This window comes from Scleropages formosus, chromosome 20, assembly GCF_900964775.1.
Source record: "Scleropages formosus chromosome 20, fSclFor1.1, whole genome shotgun sequence".
NCBI lineage: Eukaryota > Metazoa > Chordata > Actinopteri > Osteoglossiformes > Osteoglossidae > Scleropages > Scleropages formosus.
Window position 1 is genome coordinate 23717073 of NC_041825.1, and position 24121 is coordinate 23741193.

At 50.9% G+C, this 24121-nt stretch overlaps 1 protein-coding gene across 1 annotated transcript; it reads right to left on the reverse strand.

Moving 5' to 3' along the window:
* Nucleotides 1–1399: 1399 nt before the first annotated feature.
* On the reverse strand, nucleotides 1400–23718 carry LOC108938841 (lysine-specific demethylase 6B-like). The gene is given in 11 exon segments (XM_029247003.1): nucleotides 1400–3026; nucleotides 3426–3605; nucleotides 4575–4816; nucleotides 5973–6225; nucleotides 8120–8876; nucleotides 19021–20244; nucleotides 20246–20382; nucleotides 20617–20683; nucleotides 22448–22513; nucleotides 22715–22758; nucleotides 23445–23718. Coding segments are annotated over 11 exon segments (3381 nt in total). The 5' UTR covers nucleotides 23514–23718; the 3' UTR covers nucleotides 1400–2684.
* Between the last annotated feature and the right edge of the window lie 403 nt (nucleotides 23719–24121).

The following is a 24121-nucleotide window of genomic DNA, read 5'->3' on the forward strand; positions in this document are numbered from 1 at the left end:
CCCAATCACTGTTCCACTGGCTGCCAGACATTGTTAATTATAATGCAATCCTGAAAATATAATAAATACAGCTTTCATATAGGCCTGTACTAACCTCATGATGGAAAGGCTTTTAGTGTAGTGTGGTAAATGCAGTGCGTAAATTAGAATGCAGATTTTTGCAGTAATACATATTGGATTCGTTATAATATGGAAAGCTGCGCACCGATTACCATGTTGTATTTGCAGTACCAATAAAAATTGAGTCCACCTGGTCAACACCTGTATGGGACAAACTGGACAGCGGAGTGGAGCAAAGCAACACACGAGCGTCCTACATCTCTGGGACCTGCCGCAGAAGAGTTGGGAGGACACGGTGTCTCATTTCCCGCTCGAGCTGAACCGAATGCCTTGTGAACAAAAACTGCACTCGCGCTTCTTCTGGCACTGCAGGTGAAAGCTGGTAGCCTTTATTCTTCCTCTCTCACTGCCTCCTCACTAGGAGAATAAATCACATCCCATCCCACATCCCAAGTGCGGCCGCAGGACTGTGCATGTGTGTCACGGTGCGGTCAGTAAGTAAAGATGACAAGTCAGTCTGTCACGGTCACAAGTAATCTGTGTAATCTTTATAACGCGTTTGCCTAAATACCTAGCCTTGATCTTGCTCTCTCTCTGTCTGTCCCTCTCTCTCCCACCGTGGCGCACCTGTCATTTTCTGCGTGTCAGTTTTACCTCTCCACGTCCACGTCCACGTCCACCCCACGTCCGACTGATTCCTCTGATTCCGCTCAGACCCGTTCGCCTGCCTTGGCTCTGTCTCCATTAGGGAGGAGGCAGCCTGCGGGCTCAGCATGAATCATGGTGGCGCGTGCTGGCAGGCCCCCACTTTGTCGCCGGTCGTGCATCGCCTTTCTCGCCGAGATCCAAGCACGCTCCCGCATCCCCCTCCCCCCCCCGCCTTCCGCTCTGACGCCAAATGTACCGCCGTGCCTCTGGCCCCTTCTCCATCTCCACCACTTAAGAGGGTCACCGCTCGCGAAGAGATCTGTGAAACTTGCCCGCGAGGGAAAGCTCAGGTCTTTAATGAACAAGACAGCGCCGCGTGCTCTGTGGGAGTCCATTTTTATTTGTGGCCATTTTGCTTTATAACAATATATGGTCTCGAACCACAAAAAAGGGAGAGGGTACAGACAAACCCGTACAAAACCTACAGGGAAAGGCATGTAAAAAGTAGAAAAAGAACGAAATAATTTTAAAAGTTCCTTATTCGATAGGCAAAGCCAACACACGTCGGGCAGGTGACACGGACAGGTGAGTTGGAGCATATAGAAAACATGAGGTGGAAATGCAAAACAATTTTGCGATCAAAAATAAAACAGTTAATATCATCAGCCAGTAAGTATGACATCATCATATCTTTTTTTTTTTTTTTTCCACTGGTGTAACTTCACGACTCCATAGAGAAACCATAGAGGTACGGATACAAACAAGCACAATACCAACATCACAATAGAGCAACCTTTAAACAGATAGCAAAAGTAGAGAGTTTACGAGTCATTTTCTCCTTCTTTCTCTTATACATTTTTGGGCACGTCTGTCCAGGCAGGCACTTTGCATCCACGTTCGTTCCTGGAGAGGGAGGGCGGATACGACTCCTCGCAGATTTGGGGAGCACCCAAAACACAGCATATTTGTTTGTGTCCCATACAATTCCGTGAACGTCATTTTTTTGTGCAAATTAGTCAGCAAAAATGAATGAGGGTTCGAATGGCTGGATGTGCGGGCTGCCGGACGTTCGCTATAACGAGGATCATGCGCTGGTCGCGAGCTGTCAGCCACGTTCGGGCTTTCTGCTCTATTTCGGTCACGGTGGTGTAGTACCGGTGTAGACACCGTACATTCATCCACCATTCTTCTGTACCGTTCAGAAGCCTGTTCAACCACGATGAGACCGAACTCAAACCGCTTTGTGTTTCACAAGGGGAGACTCCCAGGGCTTTGGCGCTGTACCCTCCCGAGACCTGGACAACCGGGGCTTGGATAGCTTCCTAGAACTCTTGGAAATATATCCAAAAACCTTTTTGATGGGTCTCGGGAGCATTGATCTACTTTGGGAAGCAGTGGTACATGCCGTTCACGGTTGAATTCTGTAATCTTATTTTTTTTTCATAGTCTGCATATTACTGCAGTTGGGGAGGTTACTTCTTGATACACTAATAATGAAGATGTGAGTCGTTGACTCCAGTGTCCTCCTGGTGCTGCTTCAGTGTTGGTTATCGCAGGGAATATCCTCGGATGGTTCATAAGAGGTCATCGTGGGGGTTGGATCTGGTGCAAGGGAGGGCTAAGTGCACAATGCGGCATTTATCTGCCGCCGTATGGCCTGATGGCGAAGATCGCATTCACGGACCCTGCAGATCGATGACCTGCTCTTGTTTGAGGGCATCAAGGTAACGTGAAACGGAGCAAATCTCGAAAAAAAAAATCAGCTTTTAAAGTGGGATGAAAACTGTGTGACTGAAAGGCAAAGCTCTGTAATGGCTAGGGGGGGGAGGGTGAGAACTTAGAACCCCCCTCCCCCCGACAGAGCGAATGGCATGGAACACAGTGCAGATCGCCAATCTCTCCTGTCACAGTGTGGCCGTTGTGAGTGTGTGTGTGTGTGTGTGTGTGTGTGTGTGTGTGTGTGTGTCTCTTCCCCATCACCGCGTGTGCACTCTAGGCGCAGGTGTCAAAGTGAAAGAATGTCCCCAAAGCTGTGCCCCCTGCTCTCGAAACAGTGCCTTTTCACGCCCGATCCCATCACCCTTCCTCACTGCTGGCTGCCGATGCGCTGGACACAGGGTTCCAGGGGTTCCTTGGCGGCCCCCCCCGAACACGTCGACATCCCGGTCGGTCCAGGGCACCACGTTGCCCAACGTGACCTCGCTGCAGTCGGCCAGGCGGGTGATCTCGGTGGGCGTCAGCACCCGGTCCCACAGGTTGAACTGGGACAGCTCCCCCACCAGGGCCTGCGAGGCATCGAAGCGTCCGCCCAGGGTATCCTTGTAGGACAGCAACAAGGATGCAGGTGAGGGACACAGCAAGAAAAGGTGATGGAAGGTGAGAGGAAATAAAGAATGGGATTTGGTGTAACAACAGCGGCTGATGCGTACGGCGTGTGGAGAGCTACCAGATTGGGGTCCGAGTGGAGGGAGTCATGAAAGCAGTATTAGTTGACTCAGACTGACCAACTGAGTCCAGCTAAATGGTTTCCCTTATTTCACCCCCAATTGTGCTAGAAGGTTATTAACTCTTCTGGTGCCACACATTCTCAAACACACACAGAATTCACACACTGTTCAAGAGTAAGAATACTGACTCCTCTCTTTGCATTGATGAAGGACTCTTTGCCAAAGGCAACCAAAGTGAGACCGTGTTACCGTGGCGACCTCGGCAATCACCTGCTCCTGTCCCAGAACCAGTACCCCACCGGGCCGGATAGGGTGCCAGGCAGCCAGACCCTCACCCTCCCCCTTCAGCTTGCCACCCTGGTAGGCCTGCCAAACACCATCTCTCAGGCTCCAGCTCACACAGATGTGCTGCCATTTGCCCTGTGGGAGGGACAGTGGCAACTGCGCCACCTGCAGGTGGGAGGAAGAAGCACAGGTATGCATGGTAAATCACTTTACCCACAGAGGCACTTACATGTACAACTCTCCACATACATTTACATTTATTCACTTAGCTGAAGCTTTTCTCCTCAGTGACTTACAATGTTAAGCTGCTTACAACTATTTACCCATTTACAGACCAAGGTAACTTTTACTGCAGCAATTAAGGGTAGATAACTACTTGCTCAACTTCAGCCAGATTTGGGAATCAAACCTGCGACCTTTGGTTCCAAAGGCAGCAACTGCAGCCACTACACTACCAGCTGTCCCTACAGGAACCTTTCAACGACAAGCAAATTGGAGAAATTCAGAAATGGGGTAGAGACGTGCTGCAATGACACCGAAGCTGTGATTGCCTGGAACATGTAGGGAAAATAAGGTAACAAAAACTGGAATAGAGGTAAAGCCCAATGCATGCCGCTCATTCGTGTTGTTAAGCAAACATGGCTCGTGAGCAGAGCAACAGCAGTATCTCTTTTACGCAAACACATGCACATATAGGCAAGCGGCTGGCAGCAGCTGCAGAAATAAATGAAACTGCATTCGGTTCTCTGTTTTGCCAATTTCTGAAAATGGCAGGATGATAGAGCAAGACAAGGAAAAATAGGAGCAATCAATAATGTATATGGCACACTTTCAATCACTGCGTGAAACCTTAAGGCATCAGGTCTTACACTGCTAAGGAAAGTGTGTCCCAAACACAGGAGACACCTGCACTGCAGTAGCGCGTGACAATTGTTCCAAAGTGCAACATAAATTTTCTAAAAATATTCCGTGAGTATACTTATGTCGCATATATTGCAGAACTGCAAAAGGATCTTCAGGAAAAGATGGCACTTGGGATTATTTAACGCTTTACGACCAAACGCCTGCCGTCTCCGGATGCCATTTGCAGCCGAGTCGCCGCTTTTTTTTATGAACAGAGGAGAATGTGCGAACCTTGTCGTTGATCAGCAGCTCCACGGGGTTGTGCACCCCCTGCAGCAGCACCAGCTCGTTGGGTTGTCCCACCACAGAGTAGGAGAACGGCGTCCCAATGCCCCCCTCGGTGGCCCTCAGCCACAGGCAGGCCGTGAAGGCGTACATCTCCGGAATGGGCTGCCGCACCAGCCCGTACATGTAGTTGGTGCGCACCGGGAAGGAGAGCTTGTAGCCTTCGGGGTAGTTGTATTCCGAGAGACCTGTAATGGAGAGAGGAGGGAGTGGGGGAGGGGCGGAGAGAATCAAAGTTATAGCACTGCAGTGACAAGGCGCCGAGCCTAGCCCTCTTTGAGGAACTTGGCTAGGGACCTAAAGGTTGCAGGTTCAAATCCACGAGCGGAATAGGTGCTGTTTGCTTTGTCTTTTAAAAATACATCACATAACATGTTGGAAAGGGGGGACTAATAATGAGCTATAGATAGATAGATAGATAGATAGATAGATAGATATACTTTATTGATCCCACAAGGGAAAATATTATGTTACAGCAGCAGAACACAAGATGCCCTCTATTTTATTTGAGTTTGAAGCAAATATATGCAGTGAGGTTGCGTGACGGAGTTGTTGCTAGAGGATCTGTACTCCAACACGAACAGGAGGTGGTGGCTCCCTACACCTCAGAGAATGCACTACACCTTTCCAGCTCAGTTGTTGGTCCCACAAGGGGTCTGTCAGTTCTTGGCTTTGGCCCCAATGTGGTGGAATGAGTTCCCTTTATCACTCAGAGCTGCTGAATCCCTTCCAACATCCAAGAAGGATCCCAAAACACATCTAATGTAGGACAAGCTCTCTTATGATCGCATGACGGCCACATAAATTTGCGTTGTGTCATTGGTCATGGTCACCTTTGTATTGCACTTGTAATGTCCACTTGCAAAAAACAGGGGCATCAGGCAAACAAACTGTGTTTTAATAATCGTGTGTCTCCCTCTAAAGCTCGCGGTCTGTTGGTGAGATGCACTTTTATTTACCCTACACTGCAGGTCACACTGGAGAAGCGTGTCTGCTGAATGAATAAATGCTAGTGTAAATGTAGAGGGCTGTCAGGCACTGAGACTTGTTCACTGATCGTGGAGAGGATGGGATGAGGGTGATCTTCACTCTGCTATTCCTTCATCTTGTGCACGGATCCCCTGTATCGTTATCAGAGTCTGGCAGTTGAGATACCACACGTCTCCATGGCAAAACTCAGCACCATTTGTTGTGTAACATCTTGGCTTCTCTCTGATGTCCTTCTTCCCTACATGCATTGCTCCCACATGCTTCCATCCTCCGCGTCTATCTCGGTTCCCATTCTGTAAGCGTCCCTCCCACGGCCCTCCCATGGCCCTCCCGCCTCTCCCCTGGGGCCCTCACTTTGCTCCAGCTCCACGATGCGGTGGTGCAAGGAGTTGAGGCCTTGGTCGATCTCTTGCCGATGGTCGTGCGTTTCCTTCCGCAAGGCTGCTCTCTCTTTCTCCAGCATCTTCATCTTGCGCTCTAACTCGTCCTCGAGGTCCTCCACCCGCCACCGCACGGAGTCAAACGCACCCCCGGGGTAGTTGGACAATCCAGCCGGGGCCTTGGCTCCCATAATGGTGTGGTTGTGGGTCAAGGGGCCTAACTCTGACTGTGAGAGAAAGACATAGAGGCAAATAATGTCGTCAAAAAACTCACATTTTTTCGTAACATAAGCACAGTAACACCTTAGCAAACACACACACACAGACATTTGCTGAAGCTGCTCGTCTCGAGCGGGGGTGCGGCAAGCCAGGGCCTAGCCCGGAAACGCAGGGGCAGGGGACACACCGAGGATGGGACGCCAGTCCATCACAGGGCACCCCCAGCAGGGCTCGAACCCCAGACCCACCAGAGAGCAGGAGTGGGCCAAACCCGCTGGGCCACTGCACCGCCCTTTAGCAAACAGAATAAGACAAAAAAGAAGATGTAAATCAAGTCAAGATGTTAAGCTCATGTATGAATTCGCTTAGCAGTGCATCGCTACCAATAAAGAATTTAGTAATATACAATACATTTACACACACACACACACATTTTCAGAACCGCTTGTCCCATACGGGGTCACGGGGAACCGGAGCCAACCCGGTAATACAGGGCGTAAGGCTGGAGGGGGAGGGGACACACCCAGGACGTGATGCCAGTCCGTCACAAGGCACCCCAAGCAGGATTCGAACCCCAGACCCACCGGAAAGCAGGACAGTGGTCCAACCCACTGCCCCACCCCACCCCACCCCACCCCACATTTACATTTACTCATTTAACTGATGCCTTTCTCCAAAGTGACTTAGAGTGATTTACCCAAGTAATTTACCCAAGATTTACCTAAGTAGGAATGCAGAGGAATGGTGCACACCATCTAGCACTGAGACTCGCTGAAAGGGGGAACAAACACAGAACCCCACACACACACACACACACACACACACACACACACACACACAGAGACACTGACTGACAATACCCTGCAGACCACTGCTATGGGCTACAGGCGCGCAAACTAGGCTCTGTCCTCGTAAATCAAAAGTCGGAGTACAAGACTCCCGAACCCCGATTAATGCTCATTTGATTCCCAGAAATCGTGGCCGGAATGAAGTATTTATTTTGCCCGCTTTCTCCCCGTTCGCACGTGCGACCTCCCCCCGCAGACAGTTAGGCACATTGGGAGGCAGTCAGCTTGCAGGGTGCATCGTCACCTCCCCGGGTGTGTGCGGAGGGTGGTTCTAATCGATCGAACGGGCAATTAAACTCCCCCCACGACCACCTCCTGACGTGAGTTCGCATCCCCATCAAGTCATTATAAACCCTCTGAATAAAAATAGGACACTGTTTATTCTGACTGTCATTTTCTGATGGTTTCATAACGGAATACTCATGTTGCAATGTATCATCTTACATTTTTCTACATGGGGAATGATGAATACAATGTGATCAATATTGATTATAACAAACTAAAATGTAATAATAATAATAATAATAATAATAATGGATAGCTGACTAAAAGGGGATAATCACATTGCGCTGGCGCTTTGTGTCTCCCTTGTTGTGAATATGATAATAGCTGGATCATACATCAGTGATCTGCCCGAGCAACAATTCTGACTGTAGTTTTTATGACAAACTGTAACGTCGGGCACAGTTTTCCGAGCCCTTATTTCCTGTACTCTGGGGAAACAGTTGGATAGGATTTCTTTGCTCTTTGCTGTCTTCTCCAGCCCTGAAATCTGAGATGGAGAGTAATACCGTGGTGCAGCATCCAGCTATGGAAAAAGCAGGGGCTGGTGGTGTAGCAAGCTCACACTGTATGAGAGCGGTGCACATTTACGATTGTGCACCACTCTCATCATATAAATTATGGAATGGAGATGTCTGACAGCAGGAGAATGGAAGCGCGCAGCTGTTTGGTGAACTGCAGGTGACCCCCCCCCCCCCCACCCCTCCTCGTGTCGCTGTCATCATTACGAGACACACACACACACACACACACACACACACACACCGCTCACCTCCAGCTTCTCGATGCGGTCTTTGAGCTGCAGGATGGCCCTTTCCAGCTCCTCCACGGCCCGCGCCGTCTGCAGCTGCTCCGTGGCCGATGACCGCACGTCGTCGCCGGCCATGAGCCTGCGGCTGCCGGCCCAGGGTCCGAGGCTGCGCTCGTGCAAGGCGCGCTCCTCCAGGCCGCTCTCGCACTCGGACAGCTTCCCCGTGAGCTCGCGGATGGTGCGCTGGTCCGCGAGGATCTGCTCCTTCTGCTGCCGGATGGTCTGCCGGAGCTGCTCGGCCGTGGACAGGTAGAAGCCCCAGTCCTCGTCCGCGTACTCGGAGGGCTCGTCCGCCTGCAGCTTCTTCTGCTTGCAGTCCCCGGCGGGCACGGGCGTGCAGATCAGGCGGCTGAAGGCGAACTGCTGCGCCGCGCCCGCGCTCGCCCCGCCGGAGCTGCTCAGCTCGTTGAGGGTGGGGGCTTCGTCGAACCCGGCGCCCAAGCCGCCCGCCGCGTCGGGGGATTCAGGACCGTGGAGAGCGCCCAGCGGTCCCGCGCGCGCCACGCCGCCGGGAGACCAGGGCTGGCGGAGCGCGTCCGGCGGCGCCGACTGGTTGTCGGTGGGCGGCGGGGGGGGCGCGGCGGCCGTGGAGCTCGGGTACACGCTGGCGATGATGCAGATGAGCGCGCCGAGGAAGGCCAGCATCCCGGCGGCCAGCAGCACGGCTACGAACTTCAGGGTGGCGGATGGACGGGTCGGAGCAGGAGAGAAGCGGGGCGCGTGTCATGTAAAGGAGCAGGAGCCGAGTCCCGATGAGGTAAAAGCCCGGAGCGGAGGGCGGGCGCTGAAGAGCACGGGTTCAGGCGGAGCTCGGGGTGTGGACCAAGAACGCCGTGCAAATGACAGTCGGTTACGTGCGACGCCTGAGCAGTCTCTCGTACAGAAAGACAAATCAAAATGTCCCGTTTCCTTTTTTCCTTTTTTTTTTTCACCAAAGTATTAAGTGATATCGCGACTCCAAGGTGATCATGATATTACCAGACTTGGGCGATCTCGGTCTTTAGAGGGTTCTCTCACTCCGCGCGTCCATCGTTTACCGGAAATACAGGCGTCGCTTCTCTCCTGCTGCTCGGCGGGGCATCTTCTCTCTGCGCGTTGCCAGGCTGCTCCGTAGTTACCTTAGAGACCGGGGGGGGAGGGGGCGGGGCGGGGAACTGAAAGAGAGGGAGCGGGTGGTGGAGAGAGAGAGAGAGAGAGAGAGAGCGGGACAGAGCTGGGGGGATTGAAAAGAGAGGGAGAGAGAAAGAGGAGAGGGGGGGGGAGAAAGGGAAGGAGAGAGGGAGGGAAGAGAGTGGAGAGAGAGGGAGATGGGGTGAGAAAGGGAAGAGAGAGGGAGAGAGAGGGAAAAGAAAGCGAGAGAGAAAGGGATGAAAGGGAATGGGGAGAGGGAAAAGAGAGCTAGAGAGCAAAAGAAAGGGAAAAGAGAGGGGAAAAAGAGAGGGGAAAGAGAGAGAAAGAGAAGGAGGGGCAAAGGTGTGTTAGGTGATATCTCATTCCAAGGGAAAATGCACTATATATGTATTTGAGTTAACAGGGAAAATGTCGCAGCGACACAGAGCAAGGTGAGGGTTCGACATCATGATGCACAACACTCTGGCGGGGTACGTGCCACCAATGCAAAATGTACGTGTGGTCTCTAACACCGCGCTCGGACTCATAGTAACGGACTCCGGATAATGCAGATCTGAGGTGGCCAGAGACTCTGCTGTAGGTTCTCCTCCAGACTCGGCCCAATGAATGTTTTATGGGATGGAGCCGAACTCACCGTGCTACCAATGAGAGATTGGTAACTTGTGTTTCTTCTCAACACTGAAAACTAGCCTGTGAAAACACAGCATCTTTGAATTGAGGCTTCATTGTGTAAAAAAAAAAAAAAATCCTCCCAAGAGAATGCTACGCTGTGGGAATGAAAACCATTGCTGTATACAGAAACATTACAGTATCCATCCATCCATCCATCCACCCACCCCCCTGTTCAGGTTGCTGACAATCCTACAGCAGGTTGTGGTGAGACCAGACCAAGCAACACACATTGCACTTTCCTTTCTGCAGCAACAGCCTAAAACTCCATTTGGGCGACTCCCAGGTGTTCCTCCGCTATCCCTGAGACACGGTGTTTCCAGTGCGTCCTGCTTGTGCCCCGAGTCCTCTGCCCAGAGGAACATGCCTGTAGACATTCTGAGATGTTCTAACAAGATGCCTCAACCACCCTGATCTGAAGGAAGAGTAACTGAAGGCTCAGCTGTCACACATTATCAGTCTGAACCCAGAGACCTCACTTGGGTCTGATCCCACCTCCTGCTGTAGTACCCTTGATCAAGGTACCTGCCCTGATCCAGTAAAAACAGCCCTGCTGTATATCAGGGTAAATCACTGTATGCTGCATAGTATATAAACCCAGTGTTTTATATGTTAAAAGTGTTCAGCTAGCTTTCTGCATGAGTGCACACACAGAGACACACACACACATATCCAGATATCGGATGGTCCTCCCATAGAGCTGCCTGTCGAGGCGGGAGGAGGGAGACAGCGGCCCACACCAGGCTCCTGAGCAGCAGGACGATGTCTCCCAGGGGCTCCCAACCGTGAAGCAGAGGTGGGAAAGCAGTGGAAGGTTCAAAACGCAAAGATGAAAACGAAACCTCCCACAGATCTCCGACGCACCGAGGCTGAGCCAGCCGTTGCTCTGCGGACCCCGACTGGGCCAAAAGGGACTGAACACGAATAAATAGCTGTAAATTTACCATAGATTACAGACGGACATTAGAGACGGGCTCCAAGTTAATTCCACAGAGCTAATATATTGCCCTACAGCAGCAGTGATTTAACTGACAGTCAACATGGGTCCTATACTTGTAATATTATGTATTACCGCGCTTGATAATTTACATGATACTTTTTCTCCAGAGAACCTTACAATTATTTACCCATTTATACGGCTGGGTAATTTTACTGGAGCAATTTAGAGTAAGTACCTTGCTCAAGGGTACAACAGCTGGAGATGAGATTCAAAGCGGCGACCTTTGGGTCCAAAAGCAGCAGCACTACCCATTCCCATTATCATTCATACATACAGGCATGTTGTTCCTGAGCAGTTATACACTTCCACTGAAATGCTAAGCAAAATGAGCTTGCGTCCGTAGAAGTAACAACCCACCACAAGAATGGGATTCGAACCCATGCTGCGCAGAACACAATCGATTAGCAGTCCATCACCTTGACCGCTTATATGATATATCGCTTATGACTTTGAGGTGAGATGACAGCTCTCTGTCAATTCCTGCGCAAAACAATTTGATCCGATTACACGAAGAGCTATGAATACGAGGGGAGGACTACAATATGTGCTCAATAAAACAGCAGAAAAAAAAACATTATTAGAACAGGTATGGCCTCCACCCAAAAGGAGTGAAATAAAAGTACGAGCTGGGCTGAACTCACAGGTGTAGATATATTTACTGCAGTATGATATTCTCATACAAATTGCATATCACAATAAACATATGTACAACTAATAATAATAATAATAATAATAATTAGTATGTCTGTGTGCCTTTTCCTGTGAATGCTCTTTCGCTAATAAGAATGTATGTGTGTGTAGAACAGCTTAACTGGATTTAATAAAGTCTACATGTAATGTTTTGCTACTTTGCCACCTGGTGGTGGAATCAGGAACTACAAGCAGCAGTGAACTGGCAGAATGATGACTGACTGACACACTCACTGAACAACAGCTTTTTAAAACTTTTCTTTGGCAGCAAGACTATTTCACATGGCGGTGTTGAGGAAAATCATAATCTGAAGCAATGTGTCATGGAACCTCCCAAATAGCACAGTGAAAACTGTTACCCTGTTGGATAAATTGGTTAATCAGTGTAAAGTTGCTTGTCTTACACGCAAAGTCATGTTGATCAAAGCTGTCAGATAAAGAATAATTATAGATGTAAATTATTAAATGATCAGTTATGAAGGTGGGGCACAATTTTCCCGTGGTGCTCCAAGCAGACGCAGTTCACCAGGATCAGGGATATGAATACAGTTGGAGGTGAGTTCATTTAAAGGCTTTAAGTAGAAACACTAGGATATGACATATCAGTTTGAAAACATGCCCCAAACACAAGTAAATGTAGCCTAACCCTCGATTAAATTACTACAGTACCTGGTGGCAACAGGAAGCTGCTGGAGTTGGAGCGTAGAGCGTTTTACCGTGGTGCCTTTACTGCACAGTCTCTTTTATAGAAGGACAATGGCCATCCAGTCTTTCTAATGCATCCTTTTCTGCAAAGTCCAGCTGTACTGCATTAACCTACATAGATGGATCCTGCAGGGCTCAGCTGTACTGTCAGAACCAGAGCAGCAGGGGTGGGGTGGGGGGGGGTTCAAATAGTCTGGGATGTAACCTGGAGCACTGCTGCTGGACACAGCTGTCTCATTCTCACTTTACAGATTTTTTCCCCAAATGCCTAAAACTTTTGCACAGTACTGTATATAATACACATATGTGAATACACACACACACACTGTCCGAAACCACTCGTTGGGGGGTCGTGGTGAACTGGAGCCTAACCCGGCAACACAGGGTGCAAGGCTGGAGGAGGAGGGGACACACCCTGGATGGGACACTAGTCTGTCACAAGGCACCCCACACAGGTCAAGCCTGCTGCGCCACTGTGCACCCTTTATATGAATACAGTACTGTGCAAAAGTTTACCAACCATCCATCATCAACAACTGCTTTGCACAGTGGGCTTGGTCGGGTTCCGCTGTCTGGCAGGTCGGGGGTTCGAGTCCCCCTTGGGGTGCCCTGCCATGGACTGGCATCCCATCCTGGGTGTGTCCCCTCTCCCTCCAGCCTTACGCCCTGTGTTACTGAGAAAGGCTCCAGTTTGTTGCAACCCGACTTGGGATAAGTGGTTTCAGACTGTGTGTGTACTGTCTTTAACAACATACAAAACACTTACTGTAATACTGTAACTTTTTGCAAAAGGAATGCTTAGAAACCAAAAATATGCTCTTTCCCATTGATACTAATGCAGAAGACGTTAAATAACTGTCAAACATTTTTGTGAAACATGTAAGTGCCTAAGAATTTTGCACAGTACTGTATATATAGATACATACATACATACAAACACGCATACACAACATATATATAAAAGCACACCTAGACCCACGAATGGCCATAAGACGTTAGTGGATGTGTCTCCACAGTTCGTCGTGGACTTTACAGGAAACCATCCTCGTTGAGCGCAGATGTTGAGCAGGAGACTCGGGTTCATCCTCAGCTGAACCTCCGGCTTTCTCCTGATATTGAGATGAAAGGAACCGCCTTTCACTCTTCTCAGTGTCTTTTCAATAAAAGGGGTCCACTCAGAAGAGCAAACGTCTTTTTTTCAAGGTAATCACACATTGTCTTAACCGCTTGTCCCATACGGGGTTGCAGGAAGCCGGAGCCTAGCCCAGCAGCACAGGGCAAGAGGCTGGAAGGGGGGGAAACACCTAGGATGGGACGCCAGTCTGTCGCAAGGCACCCCAAGTGGGACTCAAACCCCAGACCCACTGGAGAGCAGGACCCGGTCCAGCCCACTGCGCCACCGCACCCCCTACACAAGGTAATCATTCTGGGCTATATTCCCAAATATAATTTTAAAAAGTGGGCTTTTGTCTTAAAAGATGTCTTTATTTTTGCTTTAACTGACCATCCTCTCCTGTACCATAGTCCTGTGGCTTGGGTATAAATGGTGTTCACATCCATTAGACAAAACCACCTTGGGTTCAACATTTACACAACACCACAAACTTTGATCAATAATAATGAGATTTTTTTTTAAAAAAAGAATTTCTGTTAATAATGGATCATTTCCCAAATAAGTGTTTTAGGGCATCGCAGCGATTCAGCTGGCAGCACCAGTACCCAACAGCTACTTTTCTGAGAGGTCGGACGTGGATTCAAACTCAGCCGAATCTATGGGGAGTTTGCGCATTCTTCCCTTGTTCGTGCTTCCTCCAGGTGCTCTTGTTTCCTCCCACAGTGCAAACATGTTTCAGGTATCTTGGGAACTCTAAATTACTCTTTGTGTGTTTATCTGTGAGTGAATGAGTGTGCCCTTCCTGGATCGGGGCCTTGGTGTGGCGGAGGGGCTTGCATGATCTAGGGATCTCCAGAGCTATATCGTCGGGAGCATTATGCTCCTGGTAGGGTCTCCCAAGGCGAACAGGTCTGGAGTGAAGATCCAGACTAACACGATCCAAAACCTCCATGAAAAAGGGAAACAGGAAAACCTTTACCCTGCCCGGAATAGGATCACCGGGACCTACCCCTGGAGCCAGGCCTGGGGGTAGTGTTCCTAGGCGAGCGCCTGGTGGCCGGGCAGGCCACGTAGCCCGGCCGGGCTCAACCTGAAAAGGCATTGTGGGGGGGCCGTGTGGGCCCACCTCCTGCAAGGTCCAGCACTGGGGTTCCGGTGCTGTGTATACCTGGCGGCGGGGTGGCCCATGGCGTCACGGCCCCTCGCAACGAAAACTGGCTCTTGGTATGTGGAATGTCACCTCACTTAGGGGTAAGGAGCCGGAACTGGTGCGGGAGGTTGAGAAAAACCAACTAGATATAGTTGGGCTCACCTCCACTCACAGTGTTGGCTCTGGAACCAAACTCCTCGATAAGGGGTGGTCCCTCTCCTACTCAGGAGTTGCACGAGGTGAGAGGCGCCGGGCGGGTGTGGGGATACTCACAAGCCCCCAGCTGGCTGCCATACAGTTGGAGTTTGTCCCGGTGGACGAGAGGGTCACCTCAATGCGACTTAGAGTCGCAGAAAGGAAAACTTTGACTGTTGTGTGTGCTTATGCCCCAAACAGCAGTTCAGAGTATTCGGCCTTCTTGGAGAAGGTGGGAGAGGTTCTGGACAGGGTCCCACCTACGGACTCCATTGTCCTGCTGGGGGACTTCAACGCTCACGTTGGCAATGACTGGGAAATCTAGCGGGGGGTGATTGGGAAGAACGGCCTGCCCGATCTGAACCCGAATGGTGAAATGTTATTGGACTTCTGTGCTAGTCATGGTTTGTCCATAACAAACACCATGTTCGAACACAAGGATGCTCATAAGTGTACTTGGTACCAGAGCTCCTTGGGCCAAAGGTCAACGATCGACTTTGTAGTCGTTTCTTCTGACTTGAGGCCACATGTTCTGGACACTCGGGTGAAGAGAGGTGCTGAGCTATCAACTGATCACCATCTGGTGGTGAGTTGGATCAGATGGCGGGGAAAACTGATGGACAGAGCTGGTAGGCCCAGATGGTTAATGAGGGTGTGCTGGGAACGACTGTCGGAGGACCTTGTCCGGAATGATTTTAACTCACACCTCCGGGAGAGCTTCTCCCATGTCCCGGAGGAGGTAGGGGACATGGAGTCTGAATGGACCCTGTTTAAAACCTCCATTGTGGAAGCAGCCAGGCACAGCTGTGGCCAAAAGCTTGTTGGTGCCAGCCAGGGCAGCAACCCGAGAACCCGCTGGTGGACACTGGTGGTGAGGGAAGCCATCAAGCTGAAGAAGGAAGCCTTTAGGGCCTGGTTGGCTCTGGGGACTCCTGACTCAGCAGACAGGTACCGACAGGCGAAAAAGGCAGCAGTGGCTGCGGTTGCAGAAGCAAAAGCCCGGGCATAGGAGAAGTTTGGAAAGGCCATGGAAAACGACTATCGGTCGTTCAAAGAGGTTCTGGAGAACCATCCGGCAGCTCAGAAGGGGTCGGAGGAGTTTCGCTCAGGCTGTGCTTAGCAGGAGTGGAGAAACTCTGACCTCTGATGAGGACAATTTCGGGAGGTGAAAGGAGCACTTTGAAGAACTCTTAAAGCCGAGTGATATGCCTCCCTTACAGGAGTCAGGGCCAGAGGCTTTCGGGCTGCAGAGTCCATTTCCCTGGTGGAAGTCACTGAGGTAGTTGGTAAGCTCCACAGTGGCAAAGCACTGTGGGTGGATGAGATCCGCCCGGAAATGCTTAAGGCCTTGGATGTTGCAGGGCTGTCATGGTTGACACGTCTCTGCAATGTTGCATGGACCTCGGGGACAGTGTCCTTGGATTGGCAAACTGGGGTGGTGGTTCCAATCTTTAAGAAAGGGGACCGGAGAGCGTGTGCCAACTATCGGGGCATCACACTTCTCAGCCTCCCTGGGAAAGTCTATGCCGGGGTGCTGGAGAGGAGGCTCCGGCTGATAGTTGAACCTCAGATTGAAGAGGAACAATGCGGATTCCGCCCTGGCCGTGGAACAGCGGACCAGCTTTTTACCCTCTCACAGATCATTGAAGAGGCATGGGAGTTTGCTAATCCACTCTACATGTGTTTTGTGGACTTGGAGAAGGCCTATGACCGTGTTCCCCAGGAAATTCTGTGGGAGGTGCTTCGGGAGTATGGGGTACTGGGGCCACTATTGCGGACCATTCGGTCCTTGTACATACGGAGCGAAAGCTGTGTCTGCATACTCGGCCTTAAGTCAGGCCTGTTCAGTGTGGGTGTTGGACTCCGCCAAGGTTGTGCCTTGTCTCCACTCCTGTTTGTGGTTTTCATGGACAGGATATCAAGGCGCAGTCGAGGTCAGGAGGGCATTCTGTGTGGGAGTCGAAAGGTGACGTATCTGCTTTTTGCAGATGATGATGTCCTTTTGGCACCGTCACATGGCTGCCTCCAGCACGCACTGGAACGGTTTGCAGCCGAGTGTGAAGCGGCTGGGATGAGGATCAGCACCTCGAAGTCTGAGTCCATGGTTCTCTCACGGAAAAGGATGGCATGCCCCCTCCAGGTAAAGGGAGAGAATTTGCCCCAGGTGGAGGAGTTCTAGTATCTTGGGGTCTTGTTCATGAGTGAGGGAAGAAGGGAGCGTGAGATCGGCTGCAGACTGGGAGCAGCGGCAGCAGTAATGCGGTTGCTGTACCGGTCTGTAGTGGTGAAGGGGGAGCTGAGCCATAAGGCGAAGCGCTCCATTTACCGCTCGATCTACGTCCCTACCCTCACCTATGGTCATCAACTCTGGGTGATGACCGAAAGAATAAGATCGCGGATACAAGCGGCCGAAAGGAGCTTTCTCCGCAGGGTGCTGGGACTCACCCTCCGTGACAGGGTGAGGAGTTCGGACATCCGGGAGGAGCTCAGAGTAGAGCCGTTACTCCTTCACATTGAGAGGAGCCAGTTGAGGTGGTTCGGGCATCTGATGAGGATGCCCCCTGGACGGCTCCCTTTGGAGGTATACCAGGCACGGCCAACTGGGACGAGGTCCTGAGGTCGGCGCAGGACCCGTTGGAGGGATTATATCTCACAGTTGACCCGGGAACGGCTGGGGATCCCCCAGGCTGAGCTGGAGGAAGTTGCAGGAGACAGGGGCAGCTGGGCCTCTCTGTTCTCCCTGCTGCCACTGCAACCCTTTTAGGACAAGCGGGACAGAAATGGATGGATGAGTGTGTGATGGCTTTGTGATGGACTGTCCTGTCTGGGGTGTACCTTACCTCTGCCTCACACCGTATGTTTCCAGGATAGACTCTGGACCTCCATGACCCTGAATTAGACTGGTTATTGATGATGGATGAGTAACTGTTCCATAACCTCGATATCCAACCTCCAGGGATTATACAGGCACATGGGTTGAGACACATGAAGCGTCAATGTAAGGACTCAGTGCCACTTTCAAATACCAACACACAGGACAACACGAACTCGGGCTAAAGATCTAACAAACTCGTGGGTCAAGTCGCTGGTCAAGCCACAAAAAAAAACAGTATAAACATGAGACAGGCTCATTATGGTAGTCTTTCTGCATGTGTATCCACACACACACACACACACACACACACACACACACACACACACACACACACACACACAAGGGTGCTCCAGAAATGACCAGCAAACAACTCCATCTCTTTGCACTTCATTGAACATTACATACAGAAGGGTGGCACAGACGCACACACATTTCCGTTACACTCGCGGAACGAAAACATGACCAGAGAAGGAGAGATCAACCAATCACGAGAGCGAGGCCCAGAGGTGGCAAGGACAAGAGGACCAGAGGGCGGTGCAGAAACCAAAGCACGGCATGCAAACCGAGGCATCTAGTGAGGACAACAAAGTGGTCACACACACAGGTAGGTGCACACACTCCGTACCACCCAAACACAAAGCGTCCAACCGCTTCGTCAAACTGGGCTATTGAAAATACACAGCGATAGAAACACAGTGTGATCGAGGGGGGGGGTGAACAGTTCATAGTATGAGTGAAGTCTTTTTTGCGAGAACAACAGAAATAATACACACTCGATGCAGTATGGGGTGTGTGCAAAGGAGCATCAGTTGGAAATCCCGCGGGGAAAGAGACACTTGCACTACAAATGGTTTCTCTGGGTTTACATAGAGAACACACTTGCAAAGATAAAGTTGTACATGCCTGCTTGCGTGTGTGCGTGTGTGTGGGGGTCACCTTCATGTTGGAGAAAGAAGCCAGAGGAGAGCTTGACAACCCTGGTCCCGGAAGTCAATGTTTTATCTCACCTCTTAAAGCACTTTATTACAACAGTGACTCAGATGGAAGGTGTGTTCAGTGTGTGTGTGTGTGTGTGTGTGTGTGTGTGTGTGAATCCACACTATATGCCCGTAACTGTGGCAGACGCAACGTCCCCCTGCAGGTGAGCACATGGCACAGCCGAAACGCACCGGGCCCTGCGTGCAGGTTCCCTGCGTACACACTCATACTTTAATATTAATTATCTGGAATTAAATACAGTGCTTCAGTTCAATAGTCCTGCGTCCCGAGGGCTGCGTCAGGATGGCTGAAGGGTCAAGGACGGAAATTCTTCTAGTGAGGTTATGGTTTCAGCTGGGAGACCGGAGGGATGGGAGAAGAAGGAGCTGCAGGCGGAGAGGAGGGAGAGGTGGGAGAAGCAGGACTGGACATGTCCAGATCTGGCGGGAGGCAGAACTCCTTAATGGTGACGGTGAGGAGGTTTGTGGTCACGTCCGTCACAACCACGTTAGCGTGGCACGGCGCCATTTCGGGCCGCCAGTTGGGATCCCCCTCCCCGGCACCCCGCGGGGCCTCGGGGGAGAGAAGAGGGGGGCTGCTGTTGGGGTATGGTTCTCTTGCCCCTGGAGACACAGAGCTGCCGGCTACGGGGGTGGTAGCGGCTGCCTTGTTTCGGCGCCGCCGACGGACGGGCCGACCCCTGGACTTCCGCTTGGTCGCACGTGCTGTGGTCTGATCCAGGATGGCCTCTTCGTCCTCAGATGTCGACGGCGACGAGGACGGGGAGGGGCAGGAGGGAAGAAAGGCGACAGGGCTGGGGTTCGACTGGAGGCCCGGCGCCTCCTCCGGCCCAGGCAGCCCTTGGGGACTCAGTCTGGGGGGAGAGACGGAGGCCGGCGCCGGCAGGGGCGGTAGCTGAATCTGTGTCGGGGATGCAGGGGTGCTGTCCGGACCGCTCGAGCTGGAGGGCGAAAGGGGTGGCTGGTACTGGGACACGGGCAGCGCAGCCACCCCGCCAGGACCCTCCGAGGCCACACTGAGACGGGGGGGTATTGACACAGTGTGTGCTGGGGTACCGCTCCCACTTCTCCCAGTACCGGACCTCATTCCCAGGGGAGGCTGGCCTGGAACCGGGCCGACCTGCTGAAGACCGAACGGCTTCCCGTACATCGGGAAGCCCGGCAACTTCAGTGGGGGCTGAAGGCCCCTGTAGGCCCCGTCACTGAACTTCTTGCCAATGATGCGATTGCGCGACGGGATAGGAGGGCGCCCCCTTTGGGATGGGGGGTGATGAAGTGCCGCAGGGCTGCTGGCCTTCCCTGACTTATCAATGACCTTCAGATTGAGTATGATGCGGCCCCGCTTCACCTCACGGGGCTTGACCTTGCGGTTCAGGATACGAACGGTCTCTGAGAAGGGAGACACGGGAGGGCGGGAGGAGGAGGAGCAGCTTGTGGGCGGAGCTAGCGGATCGGGGCGGGGCAAGGGGCGGCGGGACATCCGATGGCAGCGACGGATGTCTTTCTTCAGCTTATGAGAGGCTGCGCCAGAGTGCAGTTTAGGAGTGGGAGCCGGGGGGGGCCGAAGAGGAAGACATAGATGACGATGAAGAGAGCCCTGATGAGGTGGAGGGTCTGGAGGCGTTGACAGCATGGTGGCGCAGGCCCGGGTCCGAGAGCCTTGGGGGGGGACGGATCTCAGCAGCTTGCGCTCGGGCCTGGGGTGCAGTTCAGAGAGAGATGGTTTAGAGAGAAAACAGAGGAACGAAAATATTACCTTTTATAAAAAGCTGGAAATAACATTTGTCAAAGTTATTAATTTAGAAATAAGAAGCAGATGGATCACAAACACATAAATAACCCTGCGATTTTCAACACCCCCAACCACTTTACTCAGGTTCCCACATAAAGAAGCAGCACAAACCAGGTCTGAAGTTAGTAAAAAAGTGCACCTTAAGAACAAAGTTTTTAGGTTTAGGTCCTCTTTTCTTCGGCCCGTACAATTCCCTCTCTCTCTCCCTGAAAAACAAGGAGAACGGAAGGTTATTCTCTCAATTGGCGTGACTGAGCTTTTCATTGTGACGATCATTACGGGGATTTTACAGTAACGTTTACTCTGCCAAATCTGGGTAAGTATCTTGACCAAGGGCACGTCAACTTGGGTCCTTCGACCACAAAGCAGCAGCTCTAACCACTGTGCCGCCGGCTGCAAGGATACGCCTTCAGCATCCAGACACTGATATTTTACACAAGTGTACAGTGTATGCTGGTATTTATTTTTTTGATCTTTCTTACTGTAATTTTTAATAAGTAATTTAAGTATGTTTCATAAACATTGATTATTACTTACAGTAAGCACATGCTTGTTACCCTATCCTGAGACGGAATAGAGGGGTTTGTGGTGGCGCAGCAGGTTTGACTGGGTCCTGCTCTCCGGTGGGTCTGGGGTTCGAGTCCCGCTTGGGGTGCCTTGCAGTGGACTGGCGTCCCATCCTGGGTGTCCCCCCCTCCAGCCTTGCGCCCTGTGTTAGGCTCCGGTTGATCGTGACCCCATTTGAGACAAGGTCTGTGTGTACGTGTGTGTATGTGGTATAGGAGGCAGCTGGTAGTGTAATGGTTAGAGCTCCTGCCTTTGGACCAAAATGTCACATGTTTGAATCCCATCGGTACTTACCTAAATTGCTCCAGTAAAATGACCCAGTTCTTTAAATAAATAATTTTAAGTCGCTTCGCAGAAAAGCGTCAGCTAAATGACCGCATGTCAGATTATATGGTTTTGGTTTTACAAACTGTGTCAATGCACCAGTCACCGACCGAGCTGTGACCTTATGGTACAGATGCACCACAGTACGATGTGTTCGCATCACATCTCCAACACAACACAAAATATGAATTCCAGAAAATGGCTGTAGATTATATGGTATTATCACGTCATTGTTCCCCCACCAGCTTACCCGAGCTGATGGAAAAACAGAGACATAAAACCGCTTTGTTTTGAAAAATTGAGCAGAGTGGCTTGCTTTGATGTGACAATTCATCTTTGCACAAAAACAGGCCCCGAATCCATCTGCACAGAAGAGAATTGACTTCAAAAGAGCACGAGAGAGCAGGAGGAAACACGGCGAGAGTGAAAAAGCAACGAGACAACAGACAAACCTCAAGCTAAAAATAAATTAACGCTAAAACTTTTAAATGGTAATAAGAGAACGCATTCGCATACCACACCTTAGAAACTGTCACGTAACATTTTTTTAAAAAAAAAAAAAAAAAAAAAAATTCTGCAAGGTGGAGAACTTCTACACGAGGAATAAAACGGTCATTTTGAACTCGTAAACTGAGTTTAAAAAAAAAAAAAGGTATCATAAAGATGATAAATCCATAAACGGTGCTATGAATTACAACAAGGGGGTGTTTTACGGAAAACACATTAAACCAATAACATGCACTAGCATTGCCAAACTCACATCATCTGAACCACTTGCCCCATACAGGGTCGCGGGGAGCCAAAGCCTAACCCGGCAACACAGGGGGTAAGGCTGGAGGGGGAGGGGACACACCCAGGATGGGATGCCGGCCCGTCAGAAGGCACCTCCAGTGGGACTTGAACCCCAGACCCACCGGAGAGCAGGACTCAGTCCAACCCAGTGTGCCACAAACAGACATTTGTTGTAGATATATCCAGATGATCCATAATCTTTTACCTATTTTGAGACTTGGGGGAAAGGTCCTTGTGTGTCAGTTGTGCTCAGAGGTTGCAGAGACAGTGTATATATGTGGACTTACTTCTGTTCGAACCCTGCTATAAGGCGACCATCCAAAATGTTTTCTTCTGGTTCCCACGTGCTGTATCTGGGACAAAAGTTTGTGGTGAAGTGGACGATGCCTGCATGTCACATATTTAAATTTCAAAAGAAAAAGTATGCAAGTGATGCAACTTTATGCAAATGAGGAAGAGGACTGAAGTCCAATATACATTTTAAACAATGACCAAACGAAAGAAAGAACTCGCTTGAAATCGTGCAGTAGGAAGATGAAGTACAGCACACTTACTTGAGGGCCCATCCTTTCCACTTGACCAGGTACTCGATGCGGCCCTGCAGGATCACATGGGCTTCAGTCAGGCAACAGATGTGTTACGTTAAACACCCCGCCCCCCAGTGAACTCCCCCAGGCAGTGCAACTTGACAGTACAGTCTGTAAAGACACACCGCTGCTTGTAAGGGTGGGTGAGCTCACTATTGTATTCCAGCACAAGTGTTTGATCGTCCTCTCAGTCCACATCCCGATACACACTAGACGCACGTGAGACACCCCACAGAACACACCGGACACTCTAGATGCACCCTGCATGCACCCCCCCCACACACAGCAGATACGCACTAGATGCACGCGAGACACCCAAGATACACACTAGACGCACCCCACAGCAGAACACACCGGACACACTCTAGATGCACCTTGCTGCATGCACAGCAATACACTCTGCAGATACACACTAGATCATGCACCCAGGACAGCCAACAGATACACTAGATGGATCCAGGAGCATGCATAAGAAATACACGATGGATACCCAAGAACAGATACACACTAGATGCGCTCCAAATACACACTCAGAGACACATCGCACCGTCGCACGTCCGCCCAGTAAGAATACAGGGTTTCAGCGCGTTCCCGACAGGTCTCTCGATACGACAGGCTCCCCAGCTGCTATGTTGTACTGTAGGCCTCAGCTCTGACCCGAAGAGCTCCCCGCCCCCGTTCCGCCCCAGCCGATCACCTTGCGGACGCGCCGTTTGATGATGGCCTCCGCGGCGAAGACGCGCTCGCCCACCGCAGAGAGCTCCATGATGGTGCGCAGCGGCGCTCTACAGCAGCAGGCGGGCGAGAGGGGCGGAAAGCGGCGGCCCGGCGCACTGACAGCGGGAGTGGCGGCGGCTGCGGCAGCGAGAGAGAGAGAGAGAGAGAGAGAGAGAGAGAGAGAGAGAGAGAGAGAGAGAGAGAGGATTGCAGAAAGGGACAGAACGGGACGGGAAACAGCGCGGTCACGTGTTCGGAGCCTCACCCGCCTCCTACCCGCCCCTCTGTGGTTGCCACGGCAACGTGTTGGCAGACTCGCGAGGCGCGCGCATGCGCCTTGCTCGTAGAACATCTTTTTCTGTTACTAAAACGTCTTATAACAGGAAAAAAAACCTAAGCAAATCAACGGCACAACGAAACGCCAGTGGCTCAAAGAAACAGAAAAAAAACATTAAGAGCTAAACAGAAAAAAACACAGTATCAACAGTGTGAAACTGTAAAACATCAGTACATCAACACACACAGGAACAAAAGAAACAACAGTAAATAAACCGTGAAAAGGTGAAAGTAAATCAGTAAGTCAACCATAATGCGTCAGTATTATCTCCGAATAAATAAATGCAACTCACACATCAGCGAAATGACACGTTACTAACA